Raw genomic sequence first — 19014 nt, 5'->3', positions numbered from 1 at the left:
CACAAGTTATTCCCTTTTCAATTCTCTTTCAGCTTCTGTCTACAATGTAAATAGACTATTCTGCTTCTGTTGTATTTCAGGTTACGTTTCCCTTCTTTTTGAGGCCAGCAGTGCTAGTTTTCCATTAGTACACAAATATGAAATTTTCTTCTCAAATTAATTGCCTGGAGGAAAATGTGTATCTTTTTAAATTTTTTTTATTTATTTATTCATGAGAGACACGGAGAGAGAGGCAGAGACACAGGCAGAGGGAGAAGCAGGCTCCTTGCGGGGGAGCCTGATGTGGGACTCCATCCCGGACTCCAGGATCAGGCCCTGAGCCAAAGGCAGACCCTCAACCGCCGAGCCACCCAGGAGTTCCTAAAATGCATACAGTTTTAAAGAAAAAGAAAAATCACAATCTATGAGATCCGGCAAAATTGGTCAAATAGGAAGGGGCAGGATATCAATTTGCTCAATTCCAGATTCCAAGATTTTCCTATTGCTGCCTCCGGGTTTCCTCCTACCCTCTACTTCCTTGGAAGTCCCAGCTACACCAATAATTCTCAGAATCATGATTATCATAGTTCCCAACACATTGAGCTCCTACTCCATACTGTGCGAAGCCCTGTGCTAAGGGATTTATTTACATGCACATTTCATCAGCATCCTCACAGCGGCCCTATGATAGGACTATGAACCTTCATTGTATAGATTAGGAAAATGAGGTCCAGAGAGGTTACGGCACAGGCCCACTGCCACGGAGCTGAGCTGGGACTTGAACCGAAATCGGCGGGCCTCCAACTGCACGCTCCCACACCCAGAGCTTCCACGCCAAGCGCAAACATGATCACCGGTACAACACCAACAATGATAGCACGGTAATGAAGTGTGCAGTGTGCGAGGCGCTGAACTAGGGTCTCCGACATGCACGAGCTGACCTCTCACTCTAACCCAGACGGAGGATGCCACAGTCAGATTCTGGCCCCCATTCTACAGAAGAGGAAACTGAGGTTCAGAGAAAGAAGTCGCTTGTCCGGGCCGCACAGCGACGCCGAGACTGATTCCAGAACCAGGAGGCCATCCATCCCCTCCGCATCCGGCCCAGCCCCACCACCCGGTGGCCCGCGCCTCACCTGACCCTCCGGGCCCCGCGCCCACACGCGCCGCCCGCCCGCCCTCCCGGCGGCGCCAACTGTCAGACCCTCCTCCCTCGGCCCGGCTGCCCGCCCCGGAAGTACCGCCCTCGCCGCCGGAAGCCGGACCGACAGGCCCGCGGCCGCTCTAGCCCGCCGGGCCGCCACCAGCGAGAGTGCGGCCGCCACCGTCACGTGACCTCCCCGTCTCCCCGGCGCTCCCCTCCGCCCCGCGCTAGCGAGGAGCGCGGCCAATGAGAAGCGCTCTTGCCTGGCCCCCGCGGGCCCGCAGTCCAGCCGGAGTGCGCCTGCGCGCGGCGGGGGTGGCCAGGCGGGGCTCCAGCCTGGAAGGTGCGTGCCGGGCTGGGTCCGGGAGTGGGAGACGTGGAGTGCAGGTACTGTGCGATCTGGGGGCGCGGCGCCTCTGCAACCCTCTTCGTGTTGTCCTTCCCTCTGTAATGCAGTTCTCCGCTTATGTGGTTCGATGTCTCTCTGTGTAGCCGTCCCTCCCTTTCTGTCGCATCCCGGTTAAATGGTCACCACCGCACTTCTGTCGCCATCACCTGCCTTCTGTCTCTGTCGACCCCCTTAATTCGCTTCCGTGCTAAGCCCGCATTGCCGCTCAGCGTTGCTGCCTTCCCCCTTTACGCTGCCATCCCCTCATGTCGCCTGCGCCCCTCTTTTGTTGCTACTTTTTCCTTAATGAAGCCTTCACCTCTCCTGAGCCGTCATCACACACCCCGTTCACCTTCACACGTCTTCTGTCACCTTCTCCTTATATCGCGGTCACGCGTCCCTTATGTCATTTTCACCCTTTATGTGTCCGCACCTCCCGTGTCTCCTCTGCTCCTGACAGTCAGCGTCGTGCCTTATGTTCCGAGTTTCCCCCATAAGGAGCCACTCTGCCTTCCAGTTGCTTCTCATCCCTTTATGTGTCTGTCATTTCCCCGTGTCACTTCCCACTCACCACCGTAGACGCTCCTCGAGCCGGTTTCCTGGGGGTGTCCCAGAATCCCAGCTCCACCACAGAACCTCTGGGTAACCTTGACCACCTGATCACACCTTTGCACTCTCAGCTTCCTCATCTGTAAACCCGCACAAGGACACCTGCGTCCAGGATGATTGGGAGGATTCTGCGAGTGTATTCTTGTGATGTGCGCAGCTTGATGTGGCGATTTGGGCTCATTATGTTATTAACCGTGTCACCCTCACCCTCATGCAGTCACCTCCATCACCTCTCCATTGTCACTCCCCCGCCTTCCCTCAGCTGCCCTCTTCATTCTCATGACGTCAGCACACTCCCTGTATCATGATACCCTCTGCCCCGGCAACCACCCCACGCCACCCCAAGTCACAATCTCCATGTCCTCATCTCTGCCACGTCACCCCACCTGAGGGGGTGGCCCATTGGCCATCACAAACCTTGCTTGGGTAAATACTTAATCCCTAATCTCTACCATGTTGGATTGAGTGGTTTGCCCACCCCCAAAATGAGAGCATGGAGCTAATGCCCTAGTGGGAGTCCAGGAGTAGTTGGGGGCAGGGGGCAACTAGCTGGCTTAAACCCAGATTCCCTTGACTTCTGGAGTTGGAAGTACAGGGAGATGAGGCAGGTCCCACACACCTCAATTAAACCTCAGCAACCCTGAATGCCTGGGTAGAGAGGTAAGAATCTTATTCACTCAGCTTGCCTTAGCGAGGCAGTGTGGGACAGTGGTTAGCAATGTGTGCCTGGGAGCTGGAACCGTGGTTCCGATCTTGGTTCTAGCAAGTACTTAAATAGTGGCATGGCCTCCAGCAGGTGGCTTCACATTCCTATGCTTCAGTTATTGCATCTGCAATATGGGAATACAAACACAAGTTATTCATTTGCCTAAATATTTATTAAGCACGTTCCTACATGCCCAGCACTATACTAGGCATGGGGGAGCGGGGCACAGCAATAATCAAAACGGACAGAGATCCCTGGCTTCGTGGAGTTTACATTCTAGCAGGGGTAAGAGACAACAAGTGAACAGGTAAGTAGATTCTATGATGTGTTAGAAAAGGGATGGGAATACATGGTAAAGGTTATAGTTTTATATATTTTTATATATTTTTAAGATTTTATTTATTTATTCCTGAGAGATACAGAGAGAGGCAGAGACATAGGCAGAAGGAGAAGCAGGCTCCCTGAGGGGAACCTGATGTGGGACTTGATCCCAGGACCCCAAGATCATGCCCTGAGCTGAAGGCAGACACTCAAATCACTGAGCCACCCAGGTGCCCCAAGGTTAGAGTTCTAAATATAGGGGATCAGGGAAGGTTTTCTGAGGTGGTACATTTGAACAAAGACTTGAAGGAGGGGAGCGGTTGACGTGGCTCTATGGGGAAGAGCATTCTAGCCAGAGAGAACAGCAAATGCAAAGCCCCTGAGGTAGGGGCATGCATTGAATATTTAAGGAATAGCAAGGAAGTCAGTGAGGGAGGAGAGGGGTGGGGGTGAGGTTATAGAAGTGAGGGGGCAGATCATCTGGATCTCATGGGCCATGGAGAAGACTTTGGCTTTACTCTGAGTGAGGCAGGAGCCACGGGAGGATTTGGAAGAGAAGAAAGAAAGAAATCTGATGTGATGTGAAACAGCAGCAGCAGCTCCAGGACTCCTATCAAGGATGGATTGGCAAGAGCAGCCAATTTGGTTGGAAGGCGTGCCAGAGTTAAAGCTGCACTCCCATATCCTTTATATTTGGAGAAAGCTTCCAACATCCCTCTCAAAGACTGGAAGGGAGAGGAAGGGATGTTGGGAGAGTGTTTGAGAAGCCAGTGCCACCTCTGGGTTCAGGTGCTGTCGGGGGCGGAGGGGGGACAGGGGTGGGCACCCACAGATCTACAGATGATAAACAACAGGAGAGGCAGCTCTCTACACCTGGGACCCTGAGGCAGCTCAGAATCAAATCCTGGCTTCACCGTTTCCTGGCTGTGTCCTTCTGTGCCAATGACTACACCTCTCGGTCTCTGGTTTCCTTATCCGTTATTCGGGGCTAAGAAAAGGACGGTTGTGAGCAATGAAACACATAAAGTGCTTCCAGCAGCACTTGGTTGAGTAAACAAGGAGCCCTGCCCTCTCGCCCCACTTCCTGCCCTCTCCCCGGGGAGGGGCGGGCAGGGGGAGGTGGGCAACAGAAAGACATTCTGTCCTATTTTATGTTCATGAATTGGTTCGACATCATAATGTCCGGGAACAGAACCGAGCTCTGGGTTCGAATTCCGTGCCTGCAAAAGGACACTGCACAACCCCAGCAGAGATTCCCTGACCCCTACTGCCTCATCTGAAAAACAGTGCTCTGCCCCATGATGTGCAGTGGTGTGTTATTTTTGAGCTGAGACATCAACTATTACCATCATGGTGCCATTATATCCCTCTCCTGCTTTATTTTTCCCCAAGACACATACTCTATGTTTCACTCATCTATATGTGGCCTCCCCCAAAAGAATGTCATCTTTACCAGGATTTTTTTTTTCTGTTTTGTGCTGTATTCCCAGTTTTCACCCAGTCCTTACCAGCAAGTAGTTACTAAACAAATACTAGTTGAATGAACAGACGGATGAATTGAGCCTTGTCCTGCCCCTGTACTGGGTTGTACTGGGTTGTACTGGGCACACAGCAGTGGCTGAGACAGCCCAGTGATGATGCCCTCATGGGTTTCACGGTCCAGTGAGACAAATTTGTCACTGGGCAGTGGCATCCCAGAGGGCTGGGATTAGGAGAAGCATAGGCAGAGGATTAGGGCTGGGATGGAGAAGCCCAGGGACCGTTGGAACCCAAAGAGGGAATTCTGGACCAGCCCAGGGATCTGGAAGGGCTTCCTGGAGGAGGAAGCACATGAGCTGATGGAATGAACGACATGAAAAGAAGAGAAAGGTGTGCTGGGCAGGAGCAGCAGCTGTGGGAGTGTTTGGTGGTAAAAGTGTGGTATCAGTTCGAGGAATCGAAAGATACTAAATATGGATGGGATGTAAAGGATGGTGAGACAGTAAGCTAAAGAGATCATTAAGGGGAGATCATTGAGGGCTCTGGGAACCAGTGAGGAGCTGAGTCTTTGTCCTGAGGACACCACAGGGTGGTGGGCGATAGAGGTTTTTGAGCAGGAGAGGGATGAGTTTGACTCAGATGAGGGGGAGATTAGAAGGGTTGAGTGGAGGTTGGGAGCCAAGGGAGGTGGCAGGAGTGGGGACCCAGGTGGGAAAGGGCAGTCTGAGTCCACAAGTTGTGGAGGGTCCAGGATTGAGGCCTAGGGCTCCAGGGCAGTCAGGGAGGGTTTTCTAGAGGAGGCGGCACACAGAATGAGACCTGTGGGATGGAAAGACAGCTGTCCTTGAAGTGGGGACCGAGGAGAGGAACAGGTTTGGAAGAGATGCTAAGGACAGTTGGGGACATGGTGTGAGGGGTGTGGGAGAAGCATCTAGAAGGCCATGGGACTTCCAAAGCTAAAAATCAGGGAAGAGATGAGAGCTGGGGTCAGCTTTGGGCCCTGGAGGACATAGTAAGAAGTTTGCCCTTTGTTCTGAGGGCGGTGGGGAGCCATAGAGGGGCTTTGAGCAGGGATGAAACAGCCTAGATATTTGAGTTCCAGCTCAGAAATATTCACCAATCATGATGTGTTTTGTTGTTGTTGTTTTCTTGTTTTGTTTTGGTTTTTTACCTATTTGTTTTTCAGACCGAGCATCTTCGCTCCCTAGGAAGGGCACATTCTAGGGGTCCTTTGAAATAAAGGTTCTGCTGCTAAAAACAAAACAAACAAAGTTTACAAAACCAGTGCTCTGTTCTGTTTTCTGTAGACCTGATCTCAGACAGCTGATTGTCCAGTCCAAAAGGGTCTGCACAATCAAGTGAAAATCGGCTCCTTTTAAACACAGTTCTGTGTTGAACCATATGGAAGGTCCATATGTTTGTAAATGTTTCCTGGGGAGTAGGCTGTTGGGCACTTCAGCAGCTCTCTCCGATGACTTGAAACAACCATAAATTGACCTTGAACTTTACTCTCGGGCTGAAAGGCCATAATCTGCACCGACCCATTTGCTCAGGGCTTAGAGCACATGCGGGTTATCATTGTGTATAAAACAAATGTCACTAGGTCTAGAGGGACTTCTATGAAAGTCTTTTCGCCAAGGTTTCCATTCTACTCCATTTCTTCTGTTTTCAACAAACATTTATGGAGTGCTTATGATGTGCTGGGCACCAGGAGCAGGAAAATAAACCAAACACAGACTTAGCTTTGTAAGGGACACATAAGCCTATCTGTGATAAAAGTATGTACAGAGTACGGGGGACACACAGATCTCACCAGCAAGCTGTTTTGGGGGTTTGCTAGTCTGCCTCTCTGCCATGGATGGGTTCATTGACTCTTCCCAGCAAATGTGAAGTTGATGTGTCAAATCTCCCTGTTGGTCTGAGGGTGAAAGTAAGGCTCAGAGAAGGGAGCCTCTCTTCCCAGGAACACACAAGTGAGATCTGAACCCAGAGTAGTAGGACTCTGAGACTTGCTCCCTTAAAATATTCAAAGATCCCCCAGCCTCCGTGCCCCAGATGAGTATGAGATGATCCCCATTCTATAGAGAGACTAGTGGGGCTCAGAAAAATAAAGCCCCATATCTGAAGTCAGTAAGAGTGACAGGTGGGATTTGAACCTTGGAATCTGCAGTCTAAAGCACTGCTACAAAGGAGGAATCAAATCTCCCGCCCCCACCCATGGGTGGGGTGTTCAGGAACCTGTGACCCAGCACGTGTCTCAGAAACCCAGTGAGTTTTGCTTCCTCCTTTTCTGTGGGCTGTGGTGTCACACCCCAAGGCAGGCAGGGCACAAGCCAAGGGGCAGGGAATATCCTCTGGGCTGGAAGGGGCACACTTGGTGGCAGAGATGCACCCCGAGACCAAAGAAGCAGAGCCTAGGGTCCAGCCTGGGCATTGCCCTGGAGCCCCATGGGGGGGGGGGTTCTAGGTTACAGAGAAGGCAGGGACTGAGCTGAGCTGAAGGAAATGCCAGCACCTGTCAGCCTGGCTCTGTCGGTCATGCCACCTTCGACTTTAGCCTCCACTGCGCCTCTCGGGGATCTGGGGACGGGGGTGCTGGGTACTTATCCAACTGAGGCCATAGTCTTTTTCTGGAAACTGTGATGTGGAGGAAGAGGCATCCCAGCTAGGAGTCTGAGCTTCATAATTTAATTTCCAACGAAGTCCCATGTGTGTTTAAAAAAATAGTAACTAAAAGCCTATAATGGAAAGCAAGCATCTTGCCTTGGGGGTGGCGGGGGAACACGGAAAAGGGTACCTTTTTTTCTTTTCTTTTTTTTTCCTTTTTTTTGGGGGGGGGGCTGTCAGGACCCTTGACACAATCACATTTACTGAGAACCTCTTGCGTGTCCATTCTATACACTTGCTAGGTAGTAATTTCTTTAGCTCCAAGGAGTCGCTTCTCAAATTTCATATGTTCAGAACACACACACACACACACACACACACAGTTTATTTATTCGTCCAGTCATTCATTTAACTTCTTTTCAGCCGTTTCCTAAATTTGCTCATCTTCAGCCTTCCATAAATCAGCTATTGGGGCTTCTATCCTTGACAGTCGCTCAGACCAAAACCCTTGGCTGTAACACACACACACACACACACACACACGTGTCCCCCACACAGCTAGAGGGAGTCTGCAGGCACCTCTATCAGTTCCCTGTGGCTGCTTTAACAAATCACCACAAACAGTGTGGCTTAAGACAACCAAAATTTATTCTCACCGTCCTGGAGGCCAGATGTCCAAAATCAAGCTGTTGGCAGGGCCATGCCCCCTCCTGAGACTGTGGAAGATTCCCTGCCTCTCCCAGATTTTAGTAGCTCCAGGCATACTTGGGTTTGTGGCCGTATCACTGCAATCTCTGCCTCCCTGGTCCCGTGGTCTTCTCTGTCTCTCAGAGACAGTTGGCATTGTATTTAGGGCCTACCCAAATGATCCAGGATGGTGTTATCTCAGAATCCTTAATTTAATTATACCTACAAAGACCCTTTTTTTCCAGTTAAGGTCATATTCACGAATTCTGGAGGTTATGGCCATGTTGGATATATATATATATATTTTTTTGAGGCCACCATTTAACCACCTACAACACCCAAGGCAGATCATGTCTCTCCTCCACTCAGAACATACCCATAGCCCTGTCCTCCTCATCACAGTCCAGGCAGCCCTGCGTGATCTAGTCCTGTCACCTCTCTGACTCCTCTCTCCTTCTTCCCCACTGTCTACCCCACTATAGACACACTGGCCTCCTTGCTCTTCTCTACCCACATCAGGCACATTCCCGCCTCATGGCCTTTGCACTGGCTATTCCCTCTGCTTGAAACACTCTCCCTAGGAAGTCCATTTAGTTCCCTCCCTCCCCTTCTTGATGCTTTTTTTCTCAGGTATCCCCTTCTCAGCAAGGCTCTCCCAGACCCCCTTATTTAAAATTGCTCATCCCTACCCCTGCCCTGCTTCCGTATGGCATTTATAACCTTCTAACATAATTTACTTATTATCTCGTTTTTTTGTCTGTCTTCCCCGGTGTCTATTTTGTTCAAAGCGATGGTATTTCTAGTGCCTAAAACAACACCTGGTACACGGATACTAAGTGTGTGTGAAATTAATAACAGCCTTATGAAAAGTTGGTACTATTGCTACCATGACCATCTTACAGATGGGAAAACTAAGGCACGGATTCCTTGTCACTTCTCAAGGTCAGTCACATAGTGCTACAGCTCATATTCAAATCAGGCTTCTGGCTCTGGAATCCAGGATTAACTGCCTTGCAATCTAATCCAGTCTAAACCACTTCACCACCACTAGTTTTCTTTTTAAATACCTGAGGGGTATTTTGATTAAAAAAATATAAGTTAAAATTAAACCCACTGTTATTAGACCTGTAATCGCATACAAGCTGGAAGCCAAAAAGTCACTAATAATTTGAATGAACCGTCTGCCTTACTATTTTTGATGTATTAGTGCCCACCCCATCCTTTACATCTCCATGCCCTACCTCTCCCTCAGTTTTGTTTTTGCTCATTTTATCTTCCCTAAATTTACATTGCCTGCTGTTCCAACCCCATATTTTTGTTTTTAAGTAATCTCTACACCCAACGTGGGGCTCCGACCCACAACCCGGAGATCAAAAGTCACGTGCTCTAAGGACTGAGATAGCCAGGTCTCCCCAGCCCCATGTTCTTAAGTAAAACATTTCTCCAGGAGGCCTTCGCAGATTAATACAAGGTTTTCTGCCCCACGCCTCCCCTCCCCCCGCTGGCAACCCTGCGGTCAGCCGCCTCTAAGACTGTTATCTTCTGCTTCTCCTGGTGACCTCTGGAATTCCAAATAACCTTGATCTGTTGCCATTTTTTGCTGGATCCATTTGGCCCATCCCCATTTGTCTCTGCAATAAGAGGAGGGGATCTAGCTGTGCTCTGCCCTTGCCAATCCGGGATCGGTCGTTGTGGGGTAAGGGGTTTCCAAATCATCCTTGCAGATCTAGGCTGGATCTTCGGTGCGGGGGGTACCTAGCTCCCTTTTTGGAATTTACTTTTTCTTCCTTCTTTTTTAAAATCACAGTAATGCATGCGCAGTGATGCACGCCGTGGGACGCGGCAACACCTGTGTTGGCTTTCTAATTATTCCTTAACCTGCACAGAGATTTATTTTTTCCTCTACTTTTCTGCGAGTCGCTTATATCGCACAATTTTAAAAAAGAAAATAGGCGTGCAATAAAAAGCAATCCTCACCCACCCCAAATCCCACTCTCGGAGGCAACCACTTCTGACGCTGTCGCTTCTCTCAGAGATAAGCCTTTTCTGCATTTATCTGTTGACTTCCTGCGTGGTTGGAGGGAGAGCATCCTGCCCCCGTTTCATTGGGAGAGGTGGGCGGGGAAGGTTCATTTCTCCCACGGTGGTCTCAAGTCCTGCTTGGCAGATAGGAGATGGGAAATGGGAAATCTTGTTTATCCTGGACTTCAGAAACAGAATTTTAAAATCCCTATCAAAATGTCAGTTGGCTTTTTTTTTTTTTTTAAGAAAGCAAATACTGTTATCCAAACAGACTCCAGCAGAAAACCCACCGTGTCCTTCCGCTCTTGCCCCCACCGCGGAGCTTGGGCTGTGCCTTCTGCAGGTCTTATTCGCTGTGTCTGGATGTCCTATGATTCAACTTCGATCTCTCCATTTTATTTTATGAGGCTTTTACAATTTTTTTAGTATAGCCGACATTTATTTTCGACGTTTTTCAACAATTAATTTTATTTATTTATTTTTGACTAGGTAATACATGCCCATGGTACAACAGTTCGCAAGGTTTGTAGACAAGACAGATGTGGGGTTCCTTTTTCTCCTTACCTGTGGCCTCCCTACCCCACGCTGGGGCTCCGGGGGGGGGGGGCGGCAAAGCCCATCCCCCAGCCATATACTCTACCTACCCCCGCCAGGTTGGCGGGACCGTATCTGGGGGACCCCAGCCCCCCTTCTCCCTGCGGTGAGCCGGGGCGGGCTGCGCACTGCGCAGACTCCCCGCTGCAGTGGGCGGGGCCCCGTCTGGCCCCGCCCCCTCCTTCCTCCCGCCCCTGCTCAGCCTGTTGGGGCAGTAGTTGGGGCCCCGCGGAGGTAGCAGCTGCCGCCGGAGTAGCAGCTGCCGCCTGCGGAGTAAGGCCGAGTCCCCTCCGGGGTAAGGTGGCGGAGGATAGCTAGGGGGATGGGCTGGGGACTGGCGGGGAGGCCCCGATAGTCCCGGGCTCCCAGCCTGAGCTGTCTGGTGGGGACCTGAGGGTGATGGCAGAGGAGCCACCTGGAAAAAGCTCGCCAGGTGCTCTCCGGGTTGCGAAACGCCGGGCAAAGATTTGGGGCTCCGCTGACCCCATCCAGAATTGTCTTTTGGGGGAATGTGTAGGACAGACCTCGGAGAAGGGAAGATACTAATGTGGAGCAGCGTGAGCATGAGTGAAGAGCAGCGTGGGCGCTCACGGGGGTAGGGTGGGCGCCAAGGGCGGCAGGTTGGGCAGCATAGAATGATGGGAAGAGAGCAAGACTTAGACCTTCAGGGATTTCGAAATCCCTGCTGACCAGCGGTCAGCTTCCTCCTTTTGGGGTGTCGGGCCCCATGCCAGTGGCCCCCGTGATCGCAGGCAAGGAGACCCAATGGATCCCGTGAGCCCAAGACTAATCTGCTTTCCATCATGTTCCCCCAAGGCCCAGAACACCCCCACAGTGCCAGCTTTTGTTCCCCACAGTTTGGAGACCCTGACACACCCACTTTCCTGCCTGGGCTCCGCATATCCCCTAGCCACCTGGCAAGATGAAGCCTAAACTGATGTACCAGGAGGTAGGTGGATCTGGGGCCCAATGGGGTGGGGCTGGGCACAGTGCAGGGCAGAGGCCCCTCCAAGCTTCCCTGTCACCCCCTTTACCATACCCACCCCCTAGCTGAAGGTGCCTGCGGAGGAGCCTGCCAGTGAGCTGCCCATGAATGAGATTGAGGCTTGGAAGGCTGCGGAGAAGGTAGGAGCCCACCACCACCCTCATCCTGTCTCCAGCGTGGGCTGGGGTGGCTGCCACGGGGCTAACTCATCACCTCCTCCTCCCCACAGAAAGCCCGTTGGGTCCTGCTGGTCCTCATCCTGGCAGTTGTGGGCTTCGGTGCCCTGATGACTCAGCTGTTTCTATGGGAATACGGAGACTTGCATCTCTTTGGGCCCAACCAGCGCCCAGCCCCCTGCTATGATCCCTGCGAGTAAGTTGAGGAGGGGGGCCTCTGAGGGTAGGAGGAGGAGCCCTGCAAGGCCAGGGACACTTACACACTGAGCAGGACCTGCACTGAACCACACCCACTCCCTGTGGCAAAGTGGTGACTGCAGACTCCCAGGTGCACTGTCACAGGGTCTTCTTTCCATCCCTCACCCCTTCCCCCAACACTGTTCCCATGACAGCCACAGCATCATATTCTGTCCAGATCTGTCGGCAGACAGGCACACACAAACACACGACGTTTCCCATCACATCTGTGGACAGACACACACACAGATGTGTATATACTCATTCTTCTGCACGTCTAGACAAGTGCACAGACACTCATATACATAGTCTTCCATCCTCTGTGGGCAGACAGGTGAGCACTCACATTGCCACCAGTTGTCTCTGGCCCCCTGTGGCTGATATCATTCCTCACCCTCCAGAGCAGTGCTGGTGGAGAGCATTCCTGAGGGTCTGGACTTCCCCAATGCCTCCACGGGCAACCCCTCCACCAGCCAGGCCTGGCTGGGCCTGCTCGCCGGTGCCCACAGCAGCCTGGACATCGCCTCCTTCTACTGGACCCTCACCAACAATGACACCCACACTCAGGAGCCCTCTGCCCAGCAGGTACCTGGCAACCTGGGCCCTAGGCTGGCAACAGGGGGGATGGGAGGCATGGGGCATGAGGGTGGAGGTAGAAGGGGTTTCCCCTGCAGCCCAGGAGATGGGTGGGCATGTCTCACACAGCGGGTTGGACACTGGTGATTGAAAGCAGCTGTCTTCACGTGGCCCCCTGGATGGGGGGTGTTTGTCACAGTCATCTGGAGGCCTCTGAATGTCAGGGTGTGGGTTTGATTACAAGGGATTAGGCTGACAGATGTTGCTTGCCCACAAGCTGCCCCAACCCTGTCACACAAAGAAATGGAAGAGCAGAGTGGGTAACAGCCCAGTCTCAAATCACTCTGCTGCCGTCTAGCTGTGTGACCTGGGTGGGTCACCTCACTCCTCAGCCTTCAGTTGCCTTATCTGTAGAATGGTACCAACGTATAGCACTCACCCTTATGAGACTAAAGCAGGCGAATCCATGCAGATGCCAGCACAGTGTCTGACACAATCAGCCCTGCCTAAGCGTTTGCTTTATATTCTTGTTTCGGTGCACAGGCACACTTTAAAAACCGTAAAACTTCAAGGTGTGTAAAGGAGCAGCCTGAGTGGATAACCCCTGCTTTGCAAAACACACTGAATTTGTCCCTTCTTTTTTCCTCCCCTCCGCTGCCTCTTGTCAGAAGTGGGCTTAACATGTATTAAAATTGTGGGGCTCCTCGAGCACTGCCTGAAAAAAATAATTACAGAAGTTAAAAATGATATGAGCGCCCACTCCCTGCTGGCTCCCACTGGAGTGGTTCAAAGCACAGACATAGGAGGCAGGTGATCTGGGTTCAAATCCCACCTCACCACTGAGTTCTCCGTGCCTGGTTTTCTCCTCCGCACCTCGGGGATTATACTCAGCCTCATCAATGAGAGTGGTGAGAAATCGGTGAGTCCAGATGTGAAGGGGCTTAGAATGGGGCCCAGCTCACAGTAGGAGACAGGGAATCCTTGGCTGTTAGAGTTATTGGCGTCATTAGGCCTCACCCATACCTTCCCGGACCCCCAGCCTGTGCCATGCCGCCAACATCCTGCAAGGTACTTGGAGGCCCCAATGCAGTGCTAGGCATTGATGCTTCCAAGGCAGGATCTTGGGAAGGTCCCGGGCAGGACGGGAGTGGCAGGTAGGCCCCATGGGGCCCAGAGCACCAGTAATTAAAACAGATGAAAGGTTTTAATAGCTTAGCCTATAAACCCATCCCTCAGCGTACTGGCTAATGGAAAGCCTGTTCACTCCTGCTCGCAAATTGAAACCCAACATGAAAACAGCCTTTTGGGGTTGCTGCATGGGGTTGGAGAGCCGGCTGGCCCAGCCCCTCAGAGACTGTCCCCTCTCCGCAGGGCGAGGAGGTCCTCCGGCAGCTGCAGACCCTGGCACCTCAAGGTGTGAAGGTCCGCATCACTGTGAGCAAGCCCAATGGGCCCCAGCCACAGGCCGACCTGCAGGCCCTGCTGCAGAGTGGTGAGCTAGAGAGCGCAGCTGTGGGTGGGCTGGGCCTGGGGGCGCCCAAGCTGGCTCCTGACAACCTGCCTATCACAGGGGCCCAGGTGCGCATGGTGGACATGCAGAAGCTGACCCATGGCGTCCTGCACACCAAGTTCTGGGTGGTGGACCAGACCCATTTCTACATCGGCAGTGCCAACATGGACTGGCGCTCCCTGACCCAGGTCTGCCTAGACCCTGCCCTCACACCCTTCATGGCTGCTCCCTGCTCCAGAGGGTGCCCAGCCTCCACCTGTACCCCTCTTCAGTTCCAGAGTCTTCTCTGTCCAGTCTGCAGTGGCTTCCTTCCTATCTCCTAGCAGGCCTTCCTAAATCCAGGCACATCCAAATCCAGCTCTCCCTGCCTTCTGCCTGCTTGTGGAAGCCTAGGGTCTGCTCTGATCCCCAGTGACAGCTCCCAGCTCCTCTGAAGGACATCCAAAGCCCTGTCCACCGATTTGCCCTTCATTATTCAGTTCCCTGAGTGCCTGCTCTAAGCCCAGGACTGTCCCAGGTGATGCTGGGAACATGGCGATGGACCTCCTGGAACTGCCAGTCCAGTGCGGTGACAGGCTGGTCACCAGGCAGTGGCAGCCCAGAGGGTCAGGGCCAGGAGGGGGGACCCAGTCTGGAGTATCAGGAAAGGTCTTCCAAAGGAGGTGACAACTAATATGCTACCTATAGGATCTGCCAAGATTAACATAAGGCAGGAAAGAAGATATGGTTTAGGCAGTGATCATTTATTATTGATCACTCAACAAATATTTCCTGAGCCCTTAATCTTACCGATCCTTGTGAGGAGATGCTGAAGACACAGCCACAGCTGAGACCTCCCCAGTGCCAGTCTTCCCAGTCCGGTGTCACCAGAAAGAGAAATGAGGGAAAACCAAGGGACCATGAAAGCCCAGAAGAATTGCCTGACATAGTCTGGGCAGTCAAGAGAGATTTCCTGGAGGAGGAGGCTCTCAGCTGAGACCTAAGAATGAGTAGGAGCTTGTCCTGTAGAGGGTAGAAGCAACAGCATATGTGAAGGTTCAGGAAACCTCACATTTGAAATAACCAAATTATTTGTACCAAAATTTTAAAAGATTGTAGCCTAGAGTCAAGGTCATGCTGGGACTTCTGTTGCGGGGTGGGGGGAGGTGGGGGGACTGAGATGCAGATAAATGGGGAGATTGAGGGGCAAGGGGCAGAAAGTGGGGAAGGGGGCTCATGTCATCTGTGAGCACCAGGCCACCACCCCCAGGCTGAGCACTGCCCTCCCACAGGTCAAGGAGCTGGGGGTGGTCATGTATAACTGCAGCTGCCTAGCTCGGGACCTGACCAAGATCTTTGAGGCCTATTGGTACCTGGGCCAGGCGGGCAGCTCCATCCCGTCAACCTGGCCCCGACCTTATGACACTCGCTATAATCAAGAGACACCAATGGAGATCTGCCTCAATGGAACCCCTGCTCTGGCCTACCTGGCGGTGAGTCTTAGGGAAGAGGGACCCGGTCACTCACAGTCTCTGTCTAGCCCTGCCCGATGTGGTGGGAGGGGAGTCCTGACCACTCACTCATACTCATTCTGCTGGGGCCGGGGTCGGGGCTATGTCCCAGCCTCCGTAGGTCTCGGTTTCCTCTTGAAAACAGCTACCATAATTATCTGCGACCTTTCAGGCTAATGGGTTCATGCATGCTGAGCCCCTGGGGTAGCTCTGCGCTGCCCAGGATGGCTGCATGTGGCTCTTTTCATTTAAGTCAGCTAAAATTAAATATTGCTAAAAGTTCAGTACCTGAATTGCACCAGCCCGCATTTCAAAGGCTTAGTAGGTTCATGTAGCAAACGGCGGCGGTGTTGAACATTGTAGAAAATGAACAGTCACATCACCGTGGAAAGGTCTCTTGGCCAGTGCCCGCTGTGCCCATGGCAGATATTGAGTACTGTATACAAGGCACTGCTGGTTTCAGCTCTTGATATTTCCTCCGGTTGGGGTGGCCAATCTAAATCCCCTTCCGTCCCCGTAACCCCACCGAGCAAGTCACCTGGCCAAGGCCAGAGTCATTGTGGAGGGCCACGGAAATGCATGGATGTAGGGACATGTCATTCACTGGGGTCCTTTGCTCTAGCGGTCTCACACAGAAGATTAAGGGTTCCCCCATCACCACTTCCCTTTCGGAGCTTGAATTTGCTCATCTGTCATGAGGCTGGAGGGAAGTGGGTAAAGGGCATGGTGTCATATGGCACATATGCAGGGTGAACCTGATGGGCTATGAGCAAGTCAGGGACACACATGATGACAGGAGAGGTCCTTAAACCAGAGCATGTATCAGAAACACAGGGAGGGCTGGTTAAAACCCAGATCCCCTGGGGCGCCTGGGTGGCTCAGGTCATAATCCCAGGGTCCTGAGATCAAGTCCCACATCGGGCTCCCCACAGGGAGCCTGCTTCTCCCTCTGGCTGTGTCTCTGCCTCTCTCTGTGTGTGTTTCTCATCAAGGTGAATAAAATCTTAAAAAAAAAAAACAGATCTCTGAGCCCCACCCCAGCACCTGTTCAGTTTGCCATGTGCAGTGAAGCCCAAGAATTTGCAGTTCTAACAAGTTCCAGCTGATGCTATTGCTGCTGGAGCAGGACCCTTATGTCAAGAATCCCTGCATTAAAGCGTAAATTCTGGAACCAAAAAGCCTAGGTTCAAATCTTGGCCCCATTTGTCAGCTGTGTGACTTTAGGCAAGTCACCTACCCTCTCTGAGCCTCAGCTTCCTCATCTCTAAAATGGACATGACAATTATCCGCCGCCTTCACGGAGGCTGAGGATTTCAATGCAACCCACGGGACCTGGCTTGAGACAAGCTGTACCCAGGGTCCACTGTGATGGCACCCTTTGCATGGCATGTGTCTTGACTGTCCCCATCACCCCCAGAGTGCACCCCCACCACTGTGTCCCAGTGGCCGCACACCAGATCTGAAGGCCCTGCTCAACGTGGTGGACAATGCCCGGAGTTTCATCTACGTCGCGGTCATGAACTACCTGCCCACCATGGAGTTCTCTCACCCTCACAGGTACGGCCGCCCCACGGGCTTGGGGCAGGGACCTGCCTCAAGCTGAAGAGGCAGTGGGAGAGGGAATGATGAGGCCAGAATGCAGGCAGGGGGACCAAGGCAAAGGGAAGCCACAGGGAGAGGCAGAGGAGACCAGAGGAAGTGGGGACAGAAAAGGATGAGAATCGTGGGGTTGGGGGCAGGGCAGGGAGTGCGGGGGTGTGGGATATCCGAGTTAGGGAGCAGAGAGAATGGGCTGGAGACAGGATGAGGGGCTCGGGGGCAGGAATGGGAGCTGGAAGCGGGATAGGGCATGTGGGATATGAGGAGGCAGGAACAGGACTGTGAGCTAGAGACAGGGTGGTCTTGGGGTTTAAGGGCACTTAGCAGCTAGAGCAGCCTCCCTGCAGCTCAGGGTAAGGCCACAGGTAAGGCTGCCCTCCGAATCCTGCACCCCCGTCCCCAAGGTTCTGGCCTGCCATTGACGATGGGCTCCGGCGGGCTGCCTACGAGCGGGGCGTCAAGGTGCGCCTGCTGATCAGCTGCTGGGGCCACTCGGAGCCGTCTATGCGGGCCTTCCTGCTGTCCCTGGCTGCCCTGCGTGACAACCACACCCACTCCGATATCCAGGTGGTAAGCACCCACTGCACACCCAGTCCTCAGCCCTTGTGCAGGGCAATGCCGAAGGCATAGGCCTCGTGGAGCTCACCTGTCACCTGACAGGCCTGACCCAGAGGGACAGGGCTGTGCCATGATGGGGAGACCGTGAGTCGGGCCAGAATGGTGGGGCCCAGGGAGGAGGCATCATGGCCATGAAAGTGGGGCCTGGAGGAAGCATCTGCCTTAGCCTGGTCCAGCATGAGGGTGATCCAGGAGGCCTTTCAGGAATAGGGGATGTCTGAGTTGAGACCGAAGGGACACATAGACATTCTAGAATGAAGGACAAAGGAGGCAACAGGGTCTTCTCTTTTAGCCGGGGTTACTGATTCCCACTCTGCCGGGCCCTGCTCTGGCTCTGGTAGTTCCATGGGAAGCAGCCGGGTCCCCAGTCCTGCAGACCTGATTCCTCCCCCGCCCCAGACCCGGGGGCCTCTCCAGCCCTACCTGGATCTCACGCTCCTTCCTGTCCTCCCCTGTCCTCCCCACCCCCTCAGAAACTCTTCGTGGTCCCTGCGGACGAGGCCCAGGCCCGAATCCCATACGCCCGCGTCAACCACAACAAGTACATGGTGACCGAACGTGCCACCTACATCGGTGAGTGTCCTGAGTGCCGCCGCGGGGGCAGAAGGGGGCTCCAGGCACAGCTGTGGGCTCTGACTCTCTGACCCCACCCCTCAGGAACCTCCAACTGGTCTGGCAGCTACTTCACGGAGACGGCAGGCACCTCGCTGCTGGTGACACAGAACGGGCGGGGTGGCCTGAGGAGCCAGCTGGAGGCTGTTTTCCTGAGGGACTGGGACTCCCCTTACAGCCATGACCTTGACACCTCAGCTGACAGCGTGGGCAATGCCTGTCGCCTGCTCTGAGGCCCCAGCCCGGCAGACAGGCCGAGGCCTTCGAGGCCCCCGTGAGGCCCAGAGTCCTGGGTCCCGGCCCCTGTCCCCGTGCCCCCGCTTCTGTGTGCCCCGTTGTGGCTCCACTGGCTCTCCCCTGCTCTCCTGCCTCTACCTCCACCCCTGCCGGCCTGATGCTGTGGCCCCAGGACCCAGCCCAGCTGGGGGTGGGATCAGCCCCCAAAGAAATGGGGGTGCATGCTGGGCCCGGCCCCCTGGCCCACCCCCCTTTCTAGGGCAAAGAGGGCTCAAGGTTACAATAAGAAGTAAATAACTTGTCTGTACAGCCTGTGCCTGACTGAGTGATATGAAGTGGGGCATCGGGGGAGGGGACAGCTGGCATGGTCCTCCCTTGGAGATGCAGCGTTTGCTGAGCCCTCAGCGTGTTACCAGGGTGGTTTGGCGTATCCTGAAC

General features: G+C 53.3%; 2 protein-coding genes across 11 annotated transcripts in view; one reads left to right on the top strand and one right to left on the bottom strand.

Moving 5' to 3' along the window:
• The window catches only part of CUNH19orf47 (chromosome unknown C19orf47 homolog), a 39401-nt gene extending 35463 nt beyond the window's left edge, over positions 1 to 3938 (bottom strand). For 5 of the 7 annotated variants that reach the window (XM_055309799.1, XM_055309801.1, XM_055309800.1 and 2 more), the window contains exon 1: positions 1116 to 1198. The gene's annotated coding sequence lies outside the window, so the exon portion shown is untranslated. Of the gene's footprint in view, positions 1 to 1115; positions 1199 to 1220; positions 1241 to 2082 lie in introns of those variants that run through there. The other 2 variants (XM_055309794.1, XM_055309796.1) reach the window with 2 other exon arrangements.
• On the top strand, positions 1409 to 18883 carry PLD3 (phospholipase D family member 3). Of its 4 annotated transcripts, none has more exons than XM_055309792.1 (13): positions 1409 to 1510; positions 10432 to 10464; positions 11394 to 11485; positions 11587 to 11661; positions 11751 to 11893; positions 12336 to 12519; positions 13882 to 14002; positions 14081 to 14208; positions 15292 to 15492; positions 16928 to 17067; positions 17514 to 17679; positions 18201 to 18300; positions 18385 to 18883. In XM_055309792.1, the coding sequence occupies exons 3-13, from the start codon at positions 11459 to 11461 to the stop codon at positions 18570 to 18572; spliced, it is 1473 nt and encodes a 490-aa protein (XP_055165767.1). In that variant the 5' UTR covers positions 1409 to 1510; positions 10432 to 10464; positions 11394 to 11458; the 3' UTR covers positions 18573 to 18883. The 4 variants fall into 4 exon arrangements, with proteins under 4 accessions (XP_055165767.1, XP_055165766.1, XP_055165764.1 ...); XM_055309791.1 differs by having other exon boundaries at positions 11353 to 11485; XM_055309789.1 differs by lacking the exons at positions 1409 to 1510; positions 10432 to 10464 and adding an exon at positions 10709 to 10831 and having other exon boundaries at positions 11353 to 11485.
• The last annotated feature ends 131 nt before the right edge of the window (positions 18884 to 19014 follow it).

This window comes from Nyctereutes procyonoides, unplaced genomic scaffold (genome assembly GCF_905146905.1).
Source record: "Nyctereutes procyonoides isolate TBG_1078 unplaced genomic scaffold, NYPRO_anot_genome, whole genome shotgun sequence".
Classification (NCBI taxonomy): Eukaryota; Metazoa; Chordata; class Mammalia; order Carnivora; family Canidae; genus Nyctereutes; species Nyctereutes procyonoides.
Note: the sequence above shows the minus strand (reverse complement) of the source record. Positions and strands in the feature narration are given on the sequence as shown.

Excerpts from the sequence above, each read along its gene's own strand:
- PLD3 (XM_055309792.1), top strand. The coding sequence starts at position 11,459 with ATGAAGCCTAAACTGATGTACCAGGAG. Across the intron at positions 11,486-11,586 it reads CTAAACTGATGTACCAGGAG|CTGAAGGTGCCTGCGGAGGA; the intron begins GTAGGTGGATCT and ends CCCACCCCCTAG. Across the intron at positions 11,894-12,335 it reads CCCTGCTATGATCCCTGCGA|AGCAGTGCTGGTGGAGAGCA; the intron begins GTAAGTTGAGGA and ends CTCACCCTCCAG.